This window comes from Electrophorus electricus, chromosome 4 (genome assembly GCF_041902795.1).
Source record: "Electrophorus electricus isolate QZ-2024a chromosome 4, ASM4190279v1, whole genome shotgun sequence".
Lineage (NCBI taxonomy): Eukaryota > Metazoa > Chordata > Actinopteri > Gymnotiformes > Gymnotidae > Electrophorus > Electrophorus electricus.
In genome coordinates, this window is record NC_137500.1 from 33,372,950 (window position 1) to 33,399,978 (window position 27,029).

A 27,029-nucleotide genomic window follows, 5' to 3' on the forward strand; every position below is an offset into this window, starting at 1 on the left:
AGCTTTTCATGTAGAGGTGAACCGGTAGCCTTGAGCTGTGGGTTTGAAACAACACGAGCCCAATAAACTCTGAATAACTCTATCTAAAGGTCTCTGTAGTAATGACTATTGAAACTGATGCATTTTACCAAAATGTATTTGTCTAAAATAGCACTGTTTTCTTCCTAGTGGAATATGACATGCCCCGAAAGGACGTTGTCTTTCTGCTGGATGGTTCAGATGGCACTAGGAAAGGATTCCCCGCCATGCTTGAATTTGTGCAAAAAGTAATTGAAAAAGTCGATATAGATGATAGCAGGGACCGCTTTTCAGTTGTGCAGTACAGTAGAGACCCTGAGGTCCATTTCTATCTGAACACCTTCTCAACAAAGGAGGAGGTCCTTGACAGTGTCAAAGGTATAAGACACAGAGGAGGGAGACTTCTCAACACCGGCTCTGCTCTCCAGTATGTGAGAGACAATGTCCTCACTTCCTCTGCTGGCGGCAGACATCAGCGAGGTGTCCCACAGGTTCTTGTCCTGCTCAGTGGATCACGGTCAAGTGACAATGTAGATGCACCTGCCTCTGCCCTGAAAAAAAGTGGGGTCTTGATTTTTGGTGTTGGCACCAGGAATTCAAGCAGAGAAGTTCAGAAAATTGTCAGTAATCCCATCTTTGCTCAGTCTATTCCTGAACTCTCTGAACTTGCCAGTGTCCAGCAGCAGTTTTTCTCATCTCTCAGCCACATACCTTTTGAGGTAACACCGATGAAACCTTCAGTCATAGGTAAGGCAGATTCCCATAAATATTTTACAAATGCCCACAAAATCATTCTTGAAATTGGACAGTTGAATGTTAGCATGTTGAGTTGTTAGCATGTTATGAAATTGTCGCATTGGCACTTTTATATGGTGAAAGGGAAAACTAGGTCTGTGTTAAGGGCTCTTCAGTTAACGTTCCAAACTCAACTGTTGCTCTTTGGGACCAGGAGTTCTTCGTTCTGGATTCACAGTCACAATTTGCCCAGGGTTGCATCATCCAAGTCTCAGATCCGACAGCCAAAGACCAAGTCTGCCTTACTCAGCCAAACGTCTGCCATGACGCAAGTGCACCAACACAGCTCCACTGAATAGTACCAAGCCAAGGGACTAGAGTATTCCAGTCCACAATATGGGTATTGAATAGTGCAGGAGAGAAGAGAGTGTCCTTTCCAATTGGACTGTGCACATCCAAAAGTGTTCTTGATAGAAAAAAAAGATAGTAAGCTTGATGTGACCTTGTTTTCTCTTTTACTGTCCTTAGCTCCTGAAAAAGTTCCTGAGAGGGATGTAGTATTCCTTTTGGATGGTTCAGATGGCACGAGGAATTCTTTCCCAGCAATGCGTGCCTTTGTTGAAAAAATGGTTGAGAGATTGCGTGTGTCAGAGGGGAAAGACCGTGTGTCTGTTGTCCAGTTCAGCAGAGACCCAGAGGCCCATTTCTATCTTAACACATACGCAACAAAGGAGGATGTTCTCAGCACTGTTAGAAGTCTGAGGCACAAAGGAGGAAGACCCTTGAACACCGGGGCGGCTCTGCAGTACGTCAGAGACAATGTCTTTACTGACTCCTCCGGTAGCAGACGATTGGAAGGGGTGTCACAGATACTGATCCTGCTGAGTGGTGGACTGTCGTTTGACCACGTTGACACCCCAGCCTCTGCTCTTAAGGATCTGGGAGTCTTGACCTTTGCAATAGGATCAAGGGCCTCTGACAGCACAGAGCTTCAGAGGATTTCCTATGAACCCAATTATGCTGTGTCTGTCTCAGACTTCAATGAACTCCCAAATGTCCAAGAGCAAATTCTGACATCGGTAGAGACTATTTCTGTTCCCATCTCTCCAACATCGCCAACTACTATTGGTATGCATTTATGAGAGCCCTATATGCCAATATTCCTGTGATTTTTGTTACCATTCTTTTTTATTTAAATTGTGTAGCTTTTCATGTAGAGGTGAACCGGTAGCCTTGAGCTGTGGGTTTGAAACAACACGAGCCCAATAAACTCTGAATAACTCTATCTAAAGGTCTCTGTAGTAATGACTATTGAAACTGATGCATTTTACCAAAATGTATTTGTCTAAAATAGCACTGTTTTCTTCCTAGTGGAATATGACATGCCCCGAAAGGACGTTGTCTTTCTGCTGGATGGTTCAGATGGCACTAGGAAAGGATTCCCCGCCATGCTTGAATTTGTGCAAAAAGTAATTGAAAAAGTCGATATAGATGATAGCAGGGACCGCTTTTCAGTTGTGCAGTACAGTAGAGACCCTGAGGTCCATTTCTATCTGAACACCTTCTCAACAAAGGAGGAGGTCCTTGACAGTGTCAAAGGTATAAGACACAGAGGAGGGAGACTTCTCAACACCGGCTCTGCTCTCCAGTATGTGAGAGACAATGTCCTCACTTCCTCTGCTGGCGGCAGACATCAGCGAGGTGTCCCACAGGTTCTTGTCCTGCTCAGTGGATCACGGTCAAGTGACAATGTAGATGCACCTGCCTCTGCCCTGAAAAAAAGTGGGGTCTTGATTTTTGGTGTTGGCACCAGGAATTCAAGCAGAGAAGTTCAGAAAATTGTCAGTAATCCCATCTTTGCTCAGTCTATTCCTGAACTCTCTGAACTTGCCAGTGTCCAGCAGCAGTTTTTCTCATCTCTCAGCCACATACCTTTTGAGGTAACACCGATGAAACCTTCAGTCATAGGTAAGGCAGATTCCCATAAATATTTTACAAATGCCCACAAAATCATTCTTGAAATTGGACAGTTGAATGTTAGCATGTTGAGTTGTTAGCATGTTATGAAATTGTCGCATTGGCACTTTTATATGGTGAAAGGGAAAACTAGGTCTGTGTTAAGGGCTCTTCAGTTAACGTTCCAAACTCAACTGTTGCTCTTTGGGACCAGGAGTTCTTCGTTCTGGATTCACAGTCACAATTTGCCCAGGGTTGCATCATCCAAGTCTCAGATCCGACAGCCAAAGACCAAGTCTGCCTTACTCAGCCAAACGTCTGCCATGACGCAAGTGCACCAACACAGCTCCACTGAATAGTACCAAGCCAAGGGACTAGAGTATTCCAGTCCACAATATGGGTATTGAATAGTGCAGGAGAGAAGAGAGTGTCCTTTCCAATTGGACTGTGCACATCCAAAAGTGTTCTTGATAGAAAAAAAAAGATAGTAAAGTTGATGTGACCTTGTTTTCTCTTTTACTGTCCTTAGCTCCTGAAAAAGTTCCTGAGAGGGATGTAGTATTCCTTTTGGATGGTTCAGATGGCACGAGGAATTCTTTCCCAGCAATGCGTGCCTTTGTTGAAAAAATGGTTGAGAGACTGCGTGTGTCAGAGGGGAAAGACCGTGTGTCTGTTGTCCAGTTCAGCAGAGACCCAGAGGCCCATTTCTATCTTAACACATACGCAACAAAGGAGGATGTTCTCAGCACTGTTAGAAGTCTGAGGCACAAAGGAGGAAGACCCTTGAACACCGGGGCGGCTCTGCAGTACGTCAGAGACAATGTCTTTACTGACTCCTCCGGTAGCAGACGATTGGAAGGGGTGTCACAGATACTGATCCTGCTGAGTGGTGGACGGTCGTTTGACCACGTTGACACCCCAGCCTCTGCTCTTAAGGATCTGGGAGTCTTGACCTTTGCAATAGGATCAAGGGCCTCTGACAGCACAGAGCTTCAGAGGATTTCCTATGAACCCAATTATGCTGTGTCTGTCTCAGACTTGTATGAACTCCCAAATGTCCAAGAGCAAATTCTGACATCGGTAGAGGCTATTTCTGTTCCCATCTCTCCAATATCGCCAACTACTATTGGTATGCATTCATGAAAGCCCTATATGCCAATATTCCTGTGATTTTTGTTACCATTCTTTTTTATTTAAAAAAAAAATAGCCTTGAGCTGTGGCTTTGAAACAACACGAACCGCATGAACTTTGAAATTGTTTTGTCGGGTCACATTTATTATCTGTCCATATTGTTGAATGCCTCTGTGCTCATCAAATGTGTGTACATTTAGCTGAAAACAAATCTTAGTATCTGATTTTCTAACCACATGCATAGATCGAGTTGCATGCAGTAAGGCGAATGCAGCTTTAATAGAGAACACAGGAATTCCACAAGCCTAATCCAAAGTACATAAGCCAGGGTCCAAAATCAAAAAGGCACTCAACGAAGCAAATCAAAACAGATAGGAAACAGGCAGAGATCCAATAAACCAGAAGCAACAAACACTATGATGAACAGCTCAGAAACGTACACAGGCAATTGAGACTTCGCCAAGACTAAAAACAAACACAGCGTTTAAATATAGAGCCTAATAGGGACTAACATGATTCCGGTTGAGTACAACAACACACAGGTTAATGGAACTAACTAGCGGACAGAACCAAAAACAAAACAAAACAAGGAAACAAAACCAGGAAGTAAATAAACACAGGTGTTGCTGTGGGAGCCTCGATACCAGGCAGGGACAAACGTGACAGTATACAGTTTATGTTCATATTAACTTACCATTAACCCTCTAATTTACAAAATATGTTAACACCTAGATGGGGCAAAATATTTTTGAACTTGTGATGCAAACATTTTAGATGACAAATGTTTTCAGCCCATGGGTCAATACTATTATTAGAACCATCACATCTGAAATTACAACTGCAAGTCTTTTGAGATATTTCTCCATCATCTTTGCACAACTGGATCCCTATATTTTTGCCCATTCTTCTTGGAAAAAAAACTGCTGAAGCTTTGTCAGATGAGATGGACACCATTTGTGAACAGAAATATTTTAGTCTTGGCACAAATTCTCAATAAGATTGAGCTCTAGGCTTTATCTGGCCATTATAACACATTCCATTTCTTGGTTTTTAACCACTCCAGGCAGCATTCACAATATTCTTAGGGCTTTGTCCTTCTGAAAGGCGTACCTCTTCTCCAGTCTTATTCTTCCTGGAACAGGTTATCTTCTAGGATGACCTGTGTTTAGTACCAGCCATCTTCCCTCAAATCTGACTGGCATCCATGCTGATGAAATGCTTCCCCTTAACATAATGCAACCACCACCTTGCTTCACCGGGGGCTGGTATTCTCAGGCTGATGAGTATTGGTGGGTTTCTGTGAAACTTTATCATTTTGCCTCTAAAAGTCTTGGAGTCCTGGAGAGGACATGTCGGGAGCCATGACCCTTGGAAGGGGGTTCTGCCCAGGACGCGCCACCCCCCCCACAAGTCACGTAGTACAGCCTGCCGCATGTGGGTAGGGAGGGTTACTCTTGTTTGTGGCCACACCCCCGTGAGGGTATACACCTGTACAGAGTTAAGCGACAGTGTTTGTTGGGCTATTTAAACCCCTGTCAGTGAGCCCCTCACTGTTGGTCATTGTTTGTTAGCGTCTGCGTATAATGTTAATGTCCATGTTCGTGTAGCATATGTCTGTGTTATCGTTAGCATTAGGTGTGTGTATGTTCGATGTTATTGTTATGTGCGAGTGCTACTATTGTCCTAAATGTTTTATGTCATTAAATGTTTCACTCCGTCGAGAGAGTCTGTGCATCCTGCTGCATGCCCTGCGGCACTCGGGCATTCATTACAAAAAGCCTAGATAGATAGTGCCTAACCTGCTTTAAAATAAAAATTGTTTTTATATATTTTGTATATTTTTAAAGATATTTATTACAAAAAAAAAAGTTATCAGTAAGGATATTTGTCAAAGGCTAATGTCAGGAACTTGCCACAACACTATTTTATGAACAGCTGGCTATAAAGTGTGCTAGGCAAATGTTAATTTTGACAGGTATATTAAACAAGAATACAAGAGTATCTTGTCTTTGTTGACATTTTTTACTTTCTATGTTTGTCTGCCTTTTCTGAGGCAAGTCATTCAATATTGTGTCCAGTCCGGTCACTCTGACTCTACGTGACTGCTTCCACAGCCTTTCACCCATCTGACCACTTGTTTGTCTACTTTGACAAGAGTAGAGGTTGTCACATTTAGTTTCGGAGGTCATCAAGTATGCTTAGAAGTTTGAAGGCCAGTTTTCTGTGGATCCACTAGTATGTCATTCCACCATGACTCTACTTAAGGGAGTCCGTGTTGCAGAGGTCTGTTCACTAGCCACGTGGGTGTCTGTCTCTGCACTTTTATTTGATTCTGCAATGTTACCATGGTCTCATCTCAGTCTGTGGGTGGTACCATCCTGAGTCTTGAAGTCTCAGGTATAAATTCTTTCGCACTCTACTGGTATACAGCTTCCACACTGTCTGCTTCCATAGAGTTTGTTTGTCACTTGGGATCTGCAAGATTTTGGGTTCTGAAGAAGATGTAACACAGACAAAAGCTGTTATCCATGGTGTTTGCACCATGCCTGCAAGTCTTCTACAGTCACAGAACTATGGTTACATATGTAACCAATATTTTCATGGATGCTGCTGTTACAAAATCTTGTGACCAGTTTTTATTGGTTTTTCATTTTTGGGGTCAAATTTTATGGGTTAAACCGTGTACATGCTCTGTCTTATTACCTGCTCCTAGTTCAGCTGGTGCACAAAAAACATCCTAGAGTCAAAAAAAACCAAAGAAACAAAACTGTCACTAGAGGAGAACACCATTTCAGAACTCCAAGCCAATATTTTGAATCGTCATGCCTCAATATTCGGGATGCAGTATTTCTTTAAAACACCTATATAACCAGGGAAATATAAAACCGCAGTGCATGGTATTTCCAAAACTGAAAATGAGAACCACATAATTAGCTAATGATATCTTGTGAACAGCACAAGAGAATAGATTAGCATACATTTAATAAAGATGGATATGGAATATGCTCACTAGTATATAATTACATTTGCTGTTGAAAGTACATCTAGTGCGAGAGCTGCAGGAAATAGACATCAGAAAGCAAGGAGTAAGGAATACCATTACAATTGACACATTCAAGGCACATATAGACTAATACAAATTATTTATGCTTTATTATCTTTGGTATTGTAAATTAAATAATGCAAATTTGTTTCAAATTATAATTTACATCAAAGGAAGAGCAATATTTGATGCTGTTGTCTTGTCTTTTATGTTAATTTTAATTACAGCAGAGTCCCAAGGTCCCAAGAAGGATATAGTCTTTGTGATTGATGGTTCTGAAGGTATTGGGAGAGAATTCCCCATCATCCAGGAGTTTGTCCAGAGAGTAGTGGAAAAATTAAATGTAGGTGAAAATAAGATCCGTATAGGTGTCATACAGTTTGGAACTACTCCACATGTGGATATATACCTCAACTCCCACAAGACCAAAGAGGGGGTTCTAAATGCTATCGAAGAACTTAAACAACAAGGAGGACGAGAGCGCAACCTTGGTGGGGCTATAGAATTGGCCCGCAGTGAAGTCCTGAATCCAAGTCATGGTGGCAGGAAGAATGAAGATGTCCCACAGTTCCTGGTGGTAATTTCAGGAGGAAGAGCCACAGACAATGTAAGACAAGCAGCATATACTCTGAAGCAGTCAGGAGTTGTGCCCTTCAGTATTGGAACAAGAGATGTTGACCATCAAGAGCTGCAGGTGGTGTCTTATATTCCCAATTATGCCTACTCTGTGGATGACTTACCAGGCCTTTATACTGTCAAAGATGAACTTATCACCACACTGACAGAGCTGTCTAATGAAGAACTGACCAAACTGAAGCCCTCCTATCCCACTGTATTAGGTAAGATTTGCTCTTACACCCTATTTATTGTGTTCTTGTATGACTTATACCGTTACAATATACCATGTACAACATACAATATTTATATCACAAAATTACATCAAAATTTGTTGGAAAATCGGATGCTAGATGTATTGTTTTAAATATTTGTTTTACTAACATATACCAAATGTAATCACTGTATTGTTATTTTGTCAAATCTTATATCATGTTTAATATCAAATTTTAAATCATGATTGTTTGTCCTTTATGTTAAATCATGATAGAGCCACCAGTATCTACTGGAGAAAAGAAGGACATTGTCTTCCTCATTGATGGAACCACCGCAATGCGCAGCGAGTTCTCTGCTATACGAGACATGATTCTTAACATCGTGGAGAAGCTAGATGTTAGTTTAGACAAAGTGAGGGTTTCAGTGGTACAGTACAGTGAAGACCCCAAACTGGAGTTCCTCCTCAATGAGCACTCTACCAAGGAAGAGGTGAGACAGGCAGTGAGAAAACTGAAAAGCAAAGGTGGAAGATTGCTGAATACTGGCCAAGCACTGAACTGGGTCTCAAAGAACATTTATCAGAGATCAGCTGGAAGCCGTATTGAAGATCATGTACCCCAGTTTCTCATCTTAGTGACAGGAGGAAAGTCCAGTGATGACGTATCTGGTCCTGCTAATCAACTAAAATTAAATTATGTAGCTCCTTTGGCAGTTGGATCAAGAAACGCTGATCCAGAGGAGCTAAAACTAATTTCTTTGAAGCCGGAACAATCATATATTCTCAGAGACTTCAAGCAGCTAGCAAACATGCAGCAGCAACTTTTGACTACAATTGGCAGGATGAATACTGATGAAATCATCAAAACTGTGCAAATTGTGACTACAGGTACACCAGTAAATTAATCTGTCTAATTTCACTGTCTAGAATAAACCCTATAAAAATAATGATTCTGTGATTTTAACCATATTAAGTTTAAATAAAAAACATATTTCAAAGAACATTTAAGCATTTACATATTTAAGTACATTTACATTTACATTTATATTTACATTTATGGCTTTGTCATTTAGTCATAGAATGTATCCTATCCAGTACAGTATATTTGAGTCCAAGATACCACTGAACTAGAATACTGTTGAAATACAGGAATCAATACTGAAGCCTAGAAGTGCAAAACACATACGTACTATAACAGGAAACAATAAGTGCAATACATTCTACAATCAAATACATTCTACAAGTATTCATGTTACTATATTTCTTTTCAGGCCTTCATCTTGGAAGAAGAGACATTGTCTTCCTTATTGATGGATCTGACAGTGTTGGACCAAATGGACTTGCTCATATCCGTGACTTTATATTGAAGATTGTCCAACAGCTAGATGTGCGGCCTGATCAAGTGCGCGTGGCTGTGGTACAGTATGCTGAGAGACCTAAAACAGAGTTCTCACTCATCTCACATCCTGACAAGCAGGCTGTTATTTCATCTGTGAAGAGACTGCGTCAGATGGGTGGCCGTGGTGGAAACCTAGCAGAGGCTATAGAGTATGTGGTTAGAAATGAGCTGAAAGAATCTGCAGGGGCTCGACTTACAGACGCCTCTCAGCATTTGGTAGTGCTCACAGGTGGAAGTTCAACCTCTGATGTATCACAGTATGGTCAAGTTCTCAAAGACTCTAAAGTGAACTGTATAGGAATTGGTGCTGGAGCAGCAGATTCAAGGCAGCTCAGACAGATTGCAACTACAGCAGATGATGTCCTGCGAGTACCAACATACCCAGCACTTGCAAGCATTCAGGACCAGTTTATTGCCAGACTTAATGGAACAATGAAACCTCACAGTCCCCCTACTGTAGAGCCTAGTAAGTGGAACTATGTTGGTAAATAACTAGTGTACATGAAAAAAACATGCATATTTACATGTGACATAATTTGTTTTGTTCTCTCACACTCTCTCCTAGCCACTGGTATAAAGTCTAAAGTTGCTGACATTGTCTTTTTGGTTGATGGGTCAATCAATCTTGGCAAGGATAATTTCAAAGAGGTCATGGAGTTTATTATCAACCTCATTGACCTCTTCTACACGGACATAGACAAGCTACAGATTGGTCTGGCACATTATGCTACAGATGTGACAGATGTTTTCTACCTCAATACATATAACAACAAGGATGACATCATCAACGCCATCAGACGGGCAGAGTATAAGGGTGGTCAGAGAATTGATACAGGAAATGCCATTAAGCATGTTCAGCAGACACACTTTTTGAAGGAGAGAGGTAGTCGGAAGGATGAAGGCGTCCCTCAGATTCTGATGATTGTCAACGGTGGACGTTCGCAGGATGAAAGTAAAGCAGCAGCACTGGGCCTCAAGGCCTCAGGTGTGCGCATTTATGCCATTGGTGTTGGTGACATTGAGAATGAGCTCAATGTCTTGGGAAGTGAACCTACCACAGTGGCCCGAGCCAGCACCTTCCAGGAGCTCTCTGAGTTGAATGAACAGATTTTGGAAACACTTGAAGATGAAATCATGGGAAAACTATGTGTAGGAGGAACAGAGCCCACAAAAGGTGAGACACACAACTGAATTATTTGACTTTGTTCTCTTTTATAAAGAACCATTTAATAAATTAACTGATCAGATTTGATTACACAGCTTTTAAATACATTTGTTTTCCACCAATATCAGCTTGCAACTTGGATGTCCTTGTTGGATTTGATGTGTCTTCACCAAACATCTTCATGGGTCAGAGATCACTGGAGTCTAAGATCTCTGCCATTCTTCAGCGAATCACCCAAATGCGGAGTGTTAGCTGCTCTTCTGATCAGGCCCCATCAGTACAGGTGGGCATGTTAGCAATGGACTCTGCCTTTGAACCTATGTACCTGGACTTCACTGACAGCCACACTCAGCTCATTGAGGCTTTCAAAAACCTACGCATTCAAGGACCCTTCTTCTTGAACGCTAAGACCATCGATGCATATGTTTCAACATTCAAGAATCGACCTGCAGACAGAGTTAAGGTAAACTTGCAAATTACGTTTTTCTCAATTACAATAAAACCCTTAAAATATTTTTTTATAATAAAATGCAGTGTAGGGATAGGATAGGTTTGAGCCCAAGGAAGATTCCAGTGTATAACTGCAGCAGTATTGCACAATTTTCACTGTGTTTGTTTTTTACAAAAACAAAGGTTGTAATCCACCTCACTGATGGACTGGATGCCCAGTTTAACATCATGAAAGCACGAGTTCAACAGATGCAGACTGCAGGTACAAAACACTGTAACCTTATTAGCAAAATATTAAAATTACAAATTTGCAATTTACTTCAAAAGGAATATGGTTTATTTCAAGGCATCAATGCGTTCATCTTGGTTGCTCTGGAGAGGGTCCCACACTTTGAGGATACAGTGCTGCTAGAATTCGGACGGGGTTTTAGGTACACACGACCTCTGCATGTCAGCCTAATGGACCTGGACTATGAACTGCTGGAAGAATTGGTATGTCTTGATTGCAAATTTATAGTGTTCTGACAAATTAAAATTATATAATTTTAAGGAAATTAGGTAAAATATCTAATCTAAGAAAACATATCTGCAAATTAAACAGATTAATTAAATTCTTAAAACCTTTTTATATTATTCTAAAGTAAACAGTCTGATTAGATCTTTTCTGTTCTGTTTAGGATAACATTGCTGAACGGGAATGCTGCTCAGTGCCTTGTAAATGCACTGGACATAGAGGAGACAGAGGAGCTGTTGGTCTACCTGGACAAAAGGTCAACCACATAAAGTGCTTAGATCAACCATATGATCAACCACGTAACATGCTTAGAGATCATTTGGTCAATCACGTAATGCGCTTATAGATCATATGGTCAACCATGTAACGTGCTTAGAGATCATATGATCAACCATGTAACGTGCATAGAGATCATATGATCAACCATGTAACGTGCATAGAGATCATATGATCAACCATGTAACGTGCATAGAGATCATATGATCAACCATGTAATATGCTTAGAGAGCATATGGTCAACCATGTAACGTGCATAGAGATCATATGATCAACCATGTAATATGCTTAGAGAGCATATGGTCAACCTTGTAACATGCTTAAAGAGCATGTGGTCAACCACATAACCTGCTTAGAGATCATATGGTCAACCACATAACCTGCTTAGAGATCATATGGTCAACCAGGTAATATAATTAGAGATCATATGCAACACCAAAGTTATTAAATTTTTAAAACATAAATATAAAATGTTAACACACATTTTGTTTAATTTCTACTAGGGTTTACCTGGTGGTGAGGGCTACAGAGGCCATCCTGGAGATGAAGGAGGACCGGTGGGTGTTTTGAACATCAAACATAAAATTTGTGTAGCTAAGAATTATGATATGAGGACAGTGTATGTAAAACATAATCTTCTGGACTCCTCTGAAGATGAAATATAAGAAATGGCCCTTAAACCGTTATAAACAACAATAGTTGCCTCTCAATCATAATTTGACTAAAAGTATGATGAGACATCTAATTACTCCTTAATAACAATTAACCATCAACATATATACCATTAACAAATATACTTCAACCACTGTAACGTGTGGTGGCCCGAGTGCCGCAGTGCGAGGGGCAGGACGCACAGACTCTCTTCGGCATCGACAAACATTTAATTGAAACATAAAGACGACGGCACTCACATGTGTTACAAACAATGAACGCAACACGGTTACCACTGAACAAACACGATTACATTTAACAATGGCAAGAAAAAACATTTAACATTCACATATTACGCCAACAATAACCGACAACACTGCACGCAACGACAAGAGTTTAAATACACAAAGACTAACACAATACAGGTGTGTGCAGGTCTGGCTACTAATATGACCCTCCCACTGCACGTGGCTGGCCAAACCATGTGCCTCGCGGGAGGCGAGCGTTCCGTGACAACCACAAACAACTTTCCAACATAAATACCATTATCAATGTTCCATCACTCTTTTAAGCTTATATACAGCTATAGCTATTCAGCTTTAATGCTTAAATAATCAAACTTCCTATATTTGCAGATTTCTAACCCAAACACCCTTTGCTTTTCAGAACCAACTCCCCAACCATCTACAGTTTTAAAAATAATTTGAATTTTTTAAAAGTTCCCTGGCTAAAAAACTATTAAATTTATACAAAATTTCAGTTACATTACAATAAAATCAAATATGTTAAAGCATATCAAGTATACTTCAATATTTGTACTTTTTAGCCAGGAAACACTTTAAATATAGAATATAGATTGTAAGTTTATTAAATGTTTATTAAATGCACTTACAATCCATATTCAAATTACATAAACTTCCCTTACAGTACATATATTCATGTAGAGTCAATAAGAAGTACTGGCTGTTTAATTGTAGTATGTTGTGAAATACTAAAATAAAATGTGGTTTATAGTAATAAAAAGTAGTTTAAAATTATGCTTTTTTTAAGTATAGAATTATCATTCAATTTCTCCTTTATGGTGATTAAAAAGGAAAAGTATTTTGAAAGTTAATTTTCAACAACGCAATTAAACTCAAACCACAAGCCTGTCACCCAAATGTTCCTCGACACCATATATCCTCACAGCCAAATGTCCCTAAGGAAAAAGCACTACAGCTAAATGCCCTTCCACCACAAATATGCCCCTATAATAGACTGCACCCCCAAAACCTCCATTTTCAAATGTCCCCATATCCCTCACAGAAAAATGCCTCAATTACAAATGCAGCATAATGGAAACTTATTAACCCTACTAACAGAATTCTTCAATCACAAATAACTCACAATGGAAACCTGTCAAACCTGCTAATAATCTATATCTTCCAAACTCTTCCAGGGAGAAAGAGGTCCTTCAGGTGTGAATGGAACACAAGGTTTCCAAGGATGCCCAGGACCAAGAGGTGTAAAGGTGAGCATTTTTATTTATTGCAATGTTTAACAGTGGAGGCAGCATACAAAGTTGAATAATAAATCTGATTTTGTTCTGGTTTTATAACAGAACTATAAACCTAAGCCTTCGCACATTTAAACACTGTGTTTCTGATTTTCAGGGTGCACGTGGTTACAATGGTGAAAAGGTATGTCAAAAGGTTTGCTTATAAATTAATGCAATATTTATTGTATTGAGATACTGGATGTGACTCTTTTTTTTTTGTTCTAGGGAGAAATTGGAGAGATTGGTTTAGATGGAATCAATGGGGAGGAGGTAAGTGCTCTTGTAACAAGACTGGTTTGGGTCAGCAAATTTATCCATTAGCTTGGTATTAAAATCTCAATTGATTGCTTATTCACTGTTGTTTATTCTCTGTCAGTTATTCACTGTTGCTTATTGTCTGTCGGTTAAAACTTGTGAACTTTCAGGGAACAAGTGGAGTTGCTGGCCCACCAGGGGACAGAGGGAACCCTGGGGAAAGGGTAATTTATTTTGTCACAAGAATCATGTCATCCTTACTGAATAAAATTAATGTGAACTTTTAAGAGGCAGCAGTTTTGCTTTTGACGTTGTCTGTCTGTGTAGGGTCCTAAAGGTACCAAAGGCCATGCGGGAGATGAGGGCCAGACTGGTGTGCGTGGAGATCCAGTGAGTATTTGACCTCAATATAATCATCTGTTTCTGTTGCTGAACCTCCCCTTTAAAAATAATTTGTGAGCATATTGATGATATTTCCCAGAGAAGCAGCTGATGCCATAAGCCATGTCTGAGCTTCAGTGGTTTAGTTTTAGTTTTTGGGTGATTTTAATAGAATAGAATTATACTCCACAGACACAGGTCACTGTCTACGCAGTATAGATCCAAAGTAATCTGGATCTATTCAACATATGGTTTATCAAATGTATTTTGGTCTTCTGCATAAAATTGCTGATTGCTGCAACTTTGGTGGCATACCCATATTAACCAAATGACAAGTTTAGAAAGATTAACTGCACAGAACAATTTGGTCAGAAGAGCCATTTGGCTGATTCAGTGTTGGCTAGTAGGAATATTTTTTATAGCCTATAGGAATACAAGGTGAAGCATTAAAGACGCCTTATTTTGTAGGACACACAAATATTCAGTTCTAATAACGTAGCTTGAGAGACTTTCAACAAAAAAAAGTTTAAAATTACATTTAGCAAAACATTTAGGTCCAATCTCCTTCAGGATCTGTTAAGAACACATTAGGATGTTTAAAGTCTCTTTCTCTCCTCGTGTAGGTTGAGATATGAAGAGAGACATGTTTCATATCTCAGGCAGTTTGAGATAGTGGCTTTATTCAAAATGCCCATCATTTTCTGGCCTTTCAGAAACTTTAAATGGTTGCTATTGTGGTTTTACTAGAAATTCACTCCAATATGTGGGTGTTGTCTCACACCCTAAATAGAAAACAATCTGTCTGAAGAAAAAACAAGTGCACATTTGAAGTCAGTCCTCAGATTAAGTAAATTAATAAAACGAAAAGGTTTTTTGAAACAAATGCTCCTTTTAGGCTTTTAAGGTTAATCAATAGTTACTCATCTCTCTCTCTCTCTCTCTCTCTCTCTCTCTCTCTCTCTCTCTCTCTGTCTCTCTCTCTTGCTCTCTCTCTCTCTCGCTTCCTCTCACAAATGTCACACACATTCATACAAAATAATAAATAAGATTATCTCTATTTACTAGGGCACTACAGGAAAGGACAATAACCAGAGGGGACCCAAGGGAGATGCAGGAGATGCTGGACCACCGGTACAATTTCTTATTGCCAGCTTAAAATACTTTAAGCTACATACACACACACACACACGTTAGAGTTAGGGTTACATACACACACACACACACACACACACACACACACACATTAGGGTTACAGTTACACACACACACACACACATGTTAGGGTTAGGGTTGCATACACACACAAACACACACACACACCCACATTAGGGTTACATACACACACACACACACACACACACATGTTAGGGTTAGGGTTACATACACACACACACACATACACACACACACACACATTAGGGTTACAGTTAGACACACACACACATGCGTTAGGGTTAGAGTTACATACACACAAGCGCGCGCGCACACACATATTAGGGTTAGAGTTACCTACACACACACACACATGCGTTAGGGACACAGTTACACACACACACACACACATTAGGGTTACAGTTACACACACACACACGCGCACGTTAGGATTAGAGTTACATACACACACACGCACGCGCGCGAACACACACACACACACATGTTAGGGTTAGAGTTACCTACACACACACACACACACACACACACACACACACATGCGTTAGGGTTAGAGTTACATACACACACACACACACACACACACACACATGTTAGGGTTAGGGTTACATACACACACATACACACACACACACACATTAGGGTTACAGTTAGACACACACACACATGCGTTAGGGTTAGAGTTACATACACACACACGCGCGCGCGCACACACATATTAGGGTTAGAGTTACCTACACACACACACACACACACGCGTTAGGGTCACAGTTACACACACACACACACACACACATTAGGGTTACAGTTACACACACACACACACGCACGCACACGCGTTAGGATTAGTGTTACATACACACACACACACACGCGCGCGCGCGAACACACACACACACATGTTAGGGTTAGAGTTACCTACACACACACACACACACACACACATGCGTTAGGGTTAGAGTTACATATACACACACACACACACACACACACATGTTAGGGTTAGAGTTACATATACACACACACACACACACACACACATTAGGGTTAGAGTTACCGAAACACACACACACACACACACACACACACACACACACACACACACACACACACACATTAGGGTTAGAGTTAGGGTTACAAATGTTATAATATGCTTACAATACACATCACCAACCAGCCTGAAGACTGAAAATTCCATTGAATTGGCTTTCTTGCAATTGTACCTTCATTTCCATTTACAACAACACACTTGATTTGAATAGACACACCGATGGTCGTTGGCCTCTGCAGTCAACTACTATTTTTTGGCTGTGAAGAAATGTTGATCAATATAACACATTTAATGAGTTTTAGTCAGTGTCTGACTGTTTGATGCTTGAACCAGTCGTCATGCTTATCTGTGTAGGTGAGTTAGTGCAAGTAAAAGAGAACAGAACGTTTATTTTATGTGTTAAAATCTTTGCGCTCTGCTGACCATTGTTCTGTCACTCTAGGGAGAGCCTGGTGAAGACGGTAAGCGAGGAGGCGTGGGTGAACCCGGGAGACAGGTATGTTCATCTATGCATTACATTTCTACAGTAAGGAAAGTTAAATTCTTTCTCAAAATCTGGATGTAATCTATATGATTCTTTTCCTAAATTCCATCTGTATTGACTATAAGATCATACAGCAGCACAGTGGAGAATTGCTTAATTTAATTTAAATAAAACAATCCTATCCTATATATATCCTATAAATGTAGTTGATCATGATACAGTAGTAATCAGTATACAGTAGTAAAGTAGTAGTAGTAATATTTTGCTCATTTTTGTCTGCATTATATGTTTGACAGTGTTGGAAAAAAAGGAAATATTTTGCAGTTACTGTAGTTTTCAAGGTGCTTGATGGTTAAATATTAGTTGCCTGTATGCTATGTGACTGTCCAGCAAAGGCCTTTATTCTTATGATTAATGGTCTCATTTATTCTTATGACTAATGGTGTCTCATTCACTCCTTTTAAACAGGGAGCTGATGGTAGGAGGGGTCCACCAGGAAAGGCTGTGAGTGTTAAGCCCGACCCTATCCCTGACCCTGACCCTATCCCTGACCCTGATCCTATCCCTAACCTCAACCATATCCCTGACCCTATCCCTAACCTCGACCCTATCCCTAACCCTGACCCTATCCCTGACTCTGACCCTATCCCTGACCCTGACCCTATCCCTAACTCTGACCCTATCCCTAAATTCAACCCTATCCCAAACCCTAACCCTATCCCTGACCATATCCCTAACCCTGACCCTATCCCTGACTCTGACCCTATCCCTGACCCTATCCCTAGTGCTTAAATGTTAGTTTATCAGTTAGTTACACCTTTAATAAATCATTGTGCATGATATATGTAGATGGTATAAATCAATTTTATCAGAAATATTAATACTTCTGTCTTCTAGGGTGCACGTGGAAGGCCTGGAGAAAATGGTCTACTAGGAGAACCTGGAATTGGAGGGTCTCGGGTGGGTCTCATAATAGGTCTCATAAGAGGTCTCATAAGAGATCTCATAAGAGGTCTTACCATCTTCCGCACATAAAAATACAATGAATGCATAAATAGCTATGGTATAAAGTTAGTTATAAAGTTATTTTAAGATATTGAGACAAGTCTTGCTCTTGCAGCTGGAAATGTTACACTAGTTTGCTGATAATGAGTAGATCATCAAATTTATTTTATGAATGTGAAATGACAGTCACTGAATGTTAAGCATAATGCAGTTAAGACAGTGCAGGTAATGTCATACTTTGTGCAAAGTGATGTGTTAACATGGAGTGGTGGTGTGACGGGAGGAGGCTAAGCAGGATGCGGGGACAAGTCATGTTGAACAAAAACATACATTTATTTACACACTTAACACACACTACTTAGCACGCAGCCTAATGGGTCAAACATCGACAACATCCACGATAAGACAAGAAACTTATTAACACGTACGATAACAAGGATCAGGTGAGAAACACGAGGGGGCGTGATCATGCAGACGAACACACACACACACACACACACACACCCACGCGCATGGAGAAGTTTGGAGGGGAGGGGCCGTACCATGACAGCAGTGTTGCTGCAAAGAAATAGGGAGTTTTATCCAAGTAGGTGGTTTAATGCAAACAATTTTAACATAAATGGGGGTTTAATGTAAATTGGAAATTTAATGGAAATAGGTTTAATGTAAACAAGGGTGTAATGTAAATGAGGCAGCACAATGTGTGGCTGTTTTCATGAACATGTAATGTCTGAAGCCTGGTGCAATCTGTTCGCATAACCCAACCCTCAAATTATATTTTAATTAAGATGTTGCACAGGAACAAATGTGTATGAGTTGTGGCAGTTGGTGGGCTAAGCAGGTGAAAACCTCACAACACTTAAACCAAAATGGCATTCACACAGAGGCATGAAATAATACAAGACACAAATGTTTATATTTATACTTATTTTGCTTTATTGCATTGCAAATGTGGGTACTATTTTCTGGTAGAAAGTCTGCCTTGACCAAATATATGGTGGCTTAATAAACTGAGTTAGTCAAATATTTTCTTATACTGGACAGCTTGCACCTCATGTAGGAGCAGATCTGTCTCCTCCTTAGTAAAGCATCCAGGAGCAGATCTGTCTCCCCTTTAGTAAAGCATCCAGGAGCAGATCTGTCTCCCCTTTAGTAAAGCATCCAGGAGCAGATCTGTCTCCCCTTTAGTAAAGCATCCAGGAACAGATCTGTCTCCCCTTTAGTAAAGCATCCAGGAGCAGATCTGTCTCCTCCTTACTAAAGCATCCAGGAGCAGATCTGTCTACCCTTTAGTAAAGCATCCAGCAGCAGATCTGTCTCCCCTTTAGTAAATCATCCAGGAGCAGATCTGTCTCCCCTTTAGTAAAACATTCTTTGCGATGTCTAGTCTGCTTTATGTTTAGTTTAGCTGAATAATCAACAACCTCATAATTGTATCCAGCATAACCCAATTCTTCTCCACATATGACCGTGTTTGCATGGAAACATTTTAAATATCTCCTCATGATTTCAAGGCATACAGTACAATGCAGCTACTTTACAGGGGTGCTAGAAGAGGCTGCACTTGGTGTTACAAAAACAAAACTCATGATACTGTTGTGACTCTTTATATCAGGGCGCCGGTGGACCAATTGGAACACCAGGAATCAGGGGAGAGGATGGAAACCCTGGACCAAGAGTAAGAGTTTCACTTCTTCATTAAATTTATTATGTTTAAATTTTTCCTCTTCCAATCAAATCATGACCTTATCCTACCATTACTGGCAGTGACCAGCATCTTCTTATGATTTCATTAGACATGTGTGTCAAGGATCAACAACACTATTTTAAAAGGACATTTAAAACTAGTAGGCTAGTCACACATTAACTAGAAATGTATTCTAGTTCAATATTGTTTATAGTCACTTACTCAACGAACCAATGGATTAACTAGGTGTAAAAGGGGAATAATACCAGTTTTCCATCAGCTCATTCTTTCTATTTTACACTCAAAATTGGGTCTGGGTTAGGGTTATGACAAAATCCACAGTTTTTCTGTATTACTCTGTCATGGTTCTCCAGTATTACTTGGCCATGTTATTTGTTTAACAGGACTTTGTAAAATCTATAGTATAATCAATCACTCTGCCAATCTACCCTAGGCATAGGGTTAGGATTAAGGTTAGGGTTAATTTAGAGTTAAGGTTAACCTGGGGTTAGGATTAACTGAGCTGGGTAACAGAGAATTTGGCTAGTTATCTCAAATAAACTATTGTAATTTGTAGCTTGTTAGACAGATAAAATAACTGCCTAGGATAATTTATTGAGTTTTTCTCATAACGTATTTTTATTTATTTATAAATCCAGGACAGATAAATCTGTGATGCCTCATATCTTTAAATCTTTAAACACTAGCAAATTAGCACCTTAGTGCCCTTGCTCCTACATTTTTAGTATCTAAAAATAGAAACTTCTTTCACTTACAAAAGCCTTGCAATCAAGTTAGAATATTAGACTTCTGAATAGCCTATAATAACATTGAACATTCCTGCTGTAACAAGTGGTAAAATACACGCCCATTGTATTTCCTTACTATGAATCATTGGGTGACCTCAATTTAAACTTTTTTTCTCTTTTCTGTTTTCCATTTAGGGTCCTGGAGGAGCCAAAGGGCCCCCTGGAGAGAAGGGCAGACGTGGTGTTATTGGTCATAAGGTACCGAAACAGCTAATGAATGCACATTCAGTCACCAGTCCTACATTCCTGCCTACTCATATACACATTTTACTTTCTTGTACTCAAATTGCCACATACTGCAATGCTCTCTAAATCCATTCATAGGGTGAACCTGGAGACCCAGGACCCAAAGGGACCGTGGGACCCCCTGGACCCAGAGGAGAGCCTGTAAGATCTCAACATGACCTATTTCTCCAGTCTCAATGTACTTCATATCCAAACAGCCCTGCCCCCACATCATTACAGTGGTGCAGTTCCTCCTCACACTGGCCATGTTCCACATTCCCTGTTCCCGCTGTCGATGAAGGACTTGTTCAGGACTTCAGAATTAAACCTGGACTCTTCTCAGTTGTCTTTGTGAAGGCTTCCATATAAATTGAGAATTCCTGTTATTCATTATGTTTCTATGTATGACCCCCCTGGTTTCCAATGACAAGCTTGTTTTTGTCTATGGCACCATTTTTGATAGCACCTGCCCCTTTTACCTTTTTTTGCCTCACACTCCAGTTTTTACTATAGTTTCAATGGTTACAGTAGGTCTTAATACACTGTGCTGTCAATAAAAATTTTCTTTATAGGGAGAAGATGGGCGAGATGGATTTGGCAAAGCTGGTCCTAAAGGCAGAAAGGTAAATATTGGCTGTGGGCAACAACATTAAATGTACAAGTGGCTCCAAATATATATATTATAATGTACCATTTACAGATGGCCTGAGACATAAGAATCTTTAATTAAATTCATACAAAAACTTAATTTACTGTGTATATATAATGAAATGGTTTTATATGTGATACATAAGACTAAACCTATCTGGCAATTGCAGGGTGATGAAGGGTTCCCTGGATATCCTGGTCCAAAGGTAAGGTCACGTAATGTACCCTCACTGTAACATACTCTCACTGTAACGTTCTCTCACTGTAATGTACTCACACTGTAACGTTCTCTCACTGTATCATTCTCTCACTGTAACATACTCTCACTGTAATGTACTCACACTGGTCACCTTATTTACCCTCTTCGTCACAGATCAGCTTCTGACCACGTGACATTACTGCACAACATTACTGACCTCTGTGTTTATACAGGGAGCAGGTGGTGAGCAAGGAACTAAGGGAAGACCTGGTCCCAAAGGGAATAGCGGACAGAGAGTGAGCTCAGTGCCTTCAATTTATCTTATTTCCTGGCTGCATAGCTTTGGGGCTGATAGAATAGTTACATGTGTTTGACAGGGTATTGCAGGTGGTACTGGTGAACCTGGACAGAAGGGAGAGGTTGGCTATCCTGGACCATATGTAAGTAATGTCCTTTAAGTTGTTGAATGTTCGTACTAATAAGCAAAGTTGATCTCAGATGCATCAGCTAGTTGCCAGCACTATTGATTTGTTTGTATGTTATGTAGGATTATAAGTTACACAGCCTTGTAAATACATTTATAAAACACAATCCTAACAACTACTTTTCAGAGCTGTTCACAGCAGGCTCATGGAATACATTTGACTAATAAATATTTGTGTCATTCTGGCTAAGAGTGTAAACACATTCTGTACATTTAAATATAAATGTACATGTAAAATGACTAGCAATAGAGCACCTGTTCATAGGTACAATAGCTCCAAAAAGCATATTTTAAATAAAAGATAACTTATTATAATTAAAAACAGGTTAAAATATAATATAAAATATCATTTAAAAACCACATGTTAAAATAAGAGCATATTTTAAAAATAATAAGTCAAAAAGAACAATAGTAAATTCAAATACCAACTATGAAGCAAAGAACCACTTTCAGTAGCCATCTTTAAAGAGTGGTTTGTTTAATCAGCTGCCCTTTGCTGTAGACTCTCTTTAGGTATGGAATTATATTTAAAATAGAACAGAACGACCTGAATATGGCAAATAGCTTTAACATATAATGGGTTTTGTCTGACTAAAAATAATACAATTTCAGATATCTACAAATGAGTTTTGACTAATAGGATTCAGAGTTTGACTATTCAAAATGGCAATTAGGGATATCGGCATTTAAAATCTTGCTAGTAAGAACAGCAATTCAAGATAACTACAATTACATTTTCACGAGTCAAAATATCTTATATGTTCAATTACATCATCAGAATCATATGACAACATTAATTCAGTTTATACATTAAAATTTGCTATCAAGATTTCAATATTTACTAGGAGAAATTATATTCTTGATATCAAAAATAAATGTGTCTGTTTATATATATTCTAAATTTGTATTAGATTTATATTTCTAAATGTTAAAGTAGCTATTCATTTAAAAAATATATATATGTTCAGTAACTTTTGAAAATGGTAATATAATTAAACATTGTTGAGGATCTAAACATATTTTTTAGCATTTTTGGTGTTAAATAGGAAGCGGGTTGGACGGTGCAGACATTATAATCCCTTTACTTTCGATATAATACATAAGAAGACTTTCACACTGAACATTTGCCTTGCTATTTTCTTGGCTATGGTGGAGCAGAATCAGGTGATTGTGAGTGATGCCGATATGGTTTTGGAGTGAATGTACTAGTTCAGCAAACAGCTTACATTAGCTGTTTTTATAGCCAGGTAGCTAGTTTGGTTTTTAGCTTGAAATATGGTTCAGTTTGTGCCAGCTTTCTAGCTCCCTCTAGCTCATTCATTAAAAATGTAAAATAATATATATAAGTATATATCTACATACCACGCAGTCCTGCAATAATGTTCATTCTGGGCTGCATTTATTGGTGTCTCCATGGCCCTTAAGGCTACAGTAACCTGGCCATTTTCTTTTGGCCCTCGCCTGAGAGGTCAGTAAATTTGTGAGTATAAAATGAACTTAGATGAACTCAGAGTACATTGAAATTAACAGCTACTGGAAGCAAATAGTTTTTCTGCATTCTCCCATCGTCTCCCATTCAAATGAACTGGCTTTTATTCACATTCCTTGCGACCGCAGCAGTATCTGGATTCTAGCCTTGGTATTACATGGTAGCATTTCAAAAAAACATAAGTGGCATAACCCATATCTAAACATCAGACCAAACCAAAAATCACAGGATATAAAACAGAAGAACCAGAAGTCTTAAAGTGAAAGGGAAACACATGAGAAACAACATATCATTCTCATATCAATTATACACTGAAAGACTGTAGTGTTTTAGCAGTAGCATTATAGCTAGCCACCCATGTAAATGTCATCTCAAAGCAATATTGTAATAGGAAATAAATTGTGCAGATGTTCATATAATATGCATAATTTGTTTACAGAAAAGAAAATGAATCCTCCAGTTAAGACAAAACATAAAACATCCAAACATAAAACTCTTTTGTGACTAGTCCATCATTACTAAATATTCAAACTGCTGTCAAGTAGTGTAATAGATTGTAAAGACTAAGAGACTGAGAATATCTAATTTTTCACAAAGCATGGTTAATCAGTAGGAGATTTCCCAATCACCTAACATATAAATTACATCTCAAATAACTCTTTAATATTCTAAATGAATATTTTAATAATTAAAAAATATTATTTGACTGCTACAAAACAACATTACTGTAGTCAGGTTATCTATCCATCCTCACTGTCATAAAATTCAATCACATAAATGAGCCATACTATGTGTCAACTTTATTGCTTCAATATATGTAGTAAACTAATAATGTTTCAATTTACATATATTCTCTTAATACATGCTGAGATTTATTCAGGATCCTAGGGGTTTAAAACTGGTGATCTAGATTTTTCTTCTCAGTTGTATCTGACTCAAAATAATTTTGTTCTCATAGGGCCAGAAAGGGCCCAGGGGACCAGGACTCGTAAGTACTTTTTCTCACCACACTGTGAGAATGGTCATATATGCTGAATGATCAATATATTGATCTTGTTTATTTATATTTGTTTGTTTGTGTTTAGGCCACACAATGTGACCTAGTCAAGAAAATCAGGGATAACTGTCGTAAGTATTTGATTAAAGTCCAAAGAAATGTTCAGAGGAGTCCATGTGATGGGGTCATTAACTACATGCCATTAATTACATGTATCGCTAACATTAATTACATTAATTAATTCATTAATTACATGTGTCTCTAACATTCCTATTCCATAGTTTAAATGCCTCATCATTGTAGGAAAAAAAACTAATTGTACATTAATTTTTTAAAAATCATTTTCTCTTGTAGCTTGCTGTTATGGTAAGTGAACATTTCTGCATTTAAATACCTTACAGAATCAAGTTTTTAAGATATTCTGAAAATGCTTGAAGCAGTGTACTAACAGCCCTGCTGCTGCCCACTGCAGGGGCTCAGGAGTGTCCGCTCTACCCCACTGAGCTGGCCTTCGCGCTGGATGCATCAGCTGGTGTATCGCGGACTATTTTCAACAACATGAGGGAAGCTGTGCTTCGCTTCGTACAAGACCTCACCATCACGGAAAGCAACTGTCCACGAGGCGCCCGAGTGGCTCTGACACTCTACAACAGTGAGGTGACGACGGAGATCCGCTTTGCTGATGCCCTGAAAAAGCAAGCACTGCTTCAACACCTGGAAGGTCTGCAGACTCTCCAGACGAACAAGCAGCGCAGCCTGGAGACAGCAATGAATTTTTTGGCACAAAATACCTTCAAGCGTGTACGCAGTGGCTTCCTGGTGCGTAAGGTAGCTGTGTTCTTCGTCAGTGGTCCTTTAAAGATCACACAAGAACTGAGTACTGCCGCTCTGCGCCTCTATGATGCTGGGATTGCTTCTGTCTTCCTCCTGACCCGTGAGGATCGTCAGCTTATTAGAGCAATGCAGGTAGGAGACAGAGAAATACTAAAATTCTTAAATACAATGTTTTAGCCTATTAACCAGCTTTTATTATATCCTGAAATAAGCACTGGTTGAAATTGACTTACATTGCTTTAGAATGGTACTTCTGATCATTGCAACAAGACACTGAAAATTATATTTCTGTTCAGTCTATATTATTGTGTTTCAGCTTAATGACACTGCGCTGGCCCAAGTTATAGTGCTTCCTTCACCTGGAAGTAATGAATACAACTCAGTTATCAAGAAGATCATGAACTGCCACATCTGCCTAGGTAAGAGCGGGCTGTTGTGCATGCAGCAGTCAAGGTGTTGTGTGTACAGCAGTCAAGGTGTTGTGTGTGCAGCAGTCATGGCCAAATGAGAGATTATAACAAGATCTAACTCAAAACCATAATGAAACCAAAGGGCCATTTATTTTCAGTTATGGTATAGCAGTGTGATATACATGATAAAATGGACTGCACTGAGTTGATTTTGGAAACTCCTTTCCAGACTTCTGCAGCCCTGACTCGATATGTGACTATGAACCTCCTCGAAGAGTTCGGGGGAGACGGTCATTCACCACTGATTTGGACATTGACATGGCTTTCATCCTGGACAGCTCCCAAAGCACCTGGCCCGGCGTCTTCACTGAGATAAAACGATATGTTGCTTATATGGTGAATCAACTTGAGATCTCAACAGAACCGTCCACAAGCGCTCATCATGCTAGGGTTGCTCTGGTCCAGCATGCTCCCTATGAATATCTGCACAATGCTACCGGCATTCCCATCAGTGTGGGATTCAGCCTGACAGACAACAAATCAGCACGTGACATTCAGACTTTCCTCTTAGACAAGGTGTATCAGCTAGAGGGTGGGCGTGCTCTCTCAGCCGCCCTGGAGGGCACGGTGGAGCACGTGTTTGAGAAGGCGCCATTTCCCCGCCACCTGAAAGTACTGGTGCTTTTTGTGACTGGGTCAGTGGAAGAGGATGAGGAGAGGCTGATGAAGGCTGCCATTGAGGTAAAATGCAAGGGTTACTTCATTGTAGTGATAGGAGTTGGTAAGAGGTTCACTGCTAGGGATGTGCGTATACTAGACCAAGTGGCAAGTGAGCCTTCAGATGTGTTCTACAAGAAGACAGAAAGACCGTCAGGCTTCTATGATGACCACCTTCAGATATTTGCCCAACTACTACCCAAATACTTTAGCTGTAAGTCATGGCCCAAACACACTTAAATGTAATCATATATCAGATGTATGAACATATAATGATTTTGTTATTCTTCGGTCTTCTGCACCTCACACTGTAGTAAAGAATGCCTTCTACATGTCCCATGAAACATCAAGGAAGTGCCAGTGGTACCAGAGTGACCAGCCAGGAAATGCTCTCTTCAGATCACAACACATGCATGAGTAAGCTCTCTCCATTATCCTTCACAAAAATACTACTACATTTCAATAGGTAATAGTTATGG

The 27,029-nt window shown here is 39.6% G+C and overlaps 1 protein-coding gene across 11 annotated transcripts in view; it reads left to right on the top strand.

Moving 5' to 3' along the window:
* The window catches only part of col6a3 (collagen, type VI, alpha 3), a 68,674-nt gene that overhangs the window by 33,425 nt on the left and 8,220 nt on the right, over nt 1-27,029 (top strand). For 8 of the 11 annotated variants that reach the window (XM_081713358.1, XM_081713361.1, XM_081713363.1 and 5 more), the window contains 36 exons: nt 169-765; nt 1,282-1,881; nt 2,125-2,721; nt 3,239-3,838; nt 7,112-7,723; nt 7,990-8,601; nt 8,985-9,578; nt 9,678-10,286; nt 10,406-10,740; nt 10,911-10,989; nt 11,074-11,219; nt 11,405-11,497; nt 12,021-12,074; nt 13,607-13,678; nt 13,821-13,847; nt 13,931-13,975; nt 14,131-14,184; nt 14,288-14,350; nt 15,407-15,472; nt 17,005-17,058; nt 17,515-17,550; nt 17,944-18,006; nt 19,667-19,729; nt 20,683-20,745; nt 20,872-20,934; nt 21,345-21,395; nt 21,591-21,626; nt 21,853-21,915; nt 21,997-22,059; nt 24,551-24,580; nt 24,678-24,720; nt 24,944-24,955; nt 25,062-25,555; nt 25,740-25,842; nt 26,063-26,764; nt 26,865-26,967. In XM_081713358.1, the coding sequence (XP_081569484.1) occupies nt 169-765; nt 1,282-1,881; nt 2,125-2,721; nt 3,239-3,838; nt 7,112-7,723; nt 7,990-8,601; nt 8,985-9,578; nt 9,678-10,286; nt 10,406-10,740; nt 10,911-10,989; nt 11,074-11,219; nt 11,405-11,497; nt 12,021-12,074; nt 13,607-13,678; nt 13,821-13,847; nt 13,931-13,975; nt 14,131-14,184; nt 14,288-14,350; nt 15,407-15,472; nt 17,005-17,058; nt 17,515-17,550; nt 17,944-18,006; nt 19,667-19,729; nt 20,683-20,745; nt 20,872-20,934; nt 21,345-21,395; nt 21,591-21,626; nt 21,853-21,915; nt 21,997-22,059; nt 24,551-24,580; nt 24,678-24,720; nt 24,944-24,955; nt 25,062-25,555; nt 25,740-25,842; nt 26,063-26,764; nt 26,865-26,967 (7,897 nt within the window). The remainder of the gene's footprint in view (nt 1-168; nt 766-1,281; nt 1,882-2,124; nt 2,722-3,238; nt 3,839-7,111; nt 7,724-7,989; nt 8,602-8,984; nt 9,579-9,677; nt 10,287-10,405; nt 10,741-10,910; nt 10,990-11,073; nt 11,220-11,404; nt 11,498-12,020; nt 12,075-13,606; nt 13,679-13,820; nt 13,848-13,930; nt 13,976-14,130; nt 14,185-14,287; nt 14,351-15,406; nt 15,473-17,004; nt 17,059-17,514; nt 17,551-17,943; nt 18,007-19,666; nt 19,730-20,682; nt 20,746-20,871; nt 20,935-21,344; nt 21,396-21,590; nt 21,627-21,852; nt 21,916-21,996; nt 22,060-24,550; nt 24,581-24,677; nt 24,721-24,943; nt 24,956-25,061; nt 25,556-25,739; nt 25,843-26,062; nt 26,765-26,864; nt 26,968-27,029) is intronic. The other 3 variants (XM_081713360.1, XM_081713362.1, XM_081713367.1) reach the window with 3 other exon arrangements.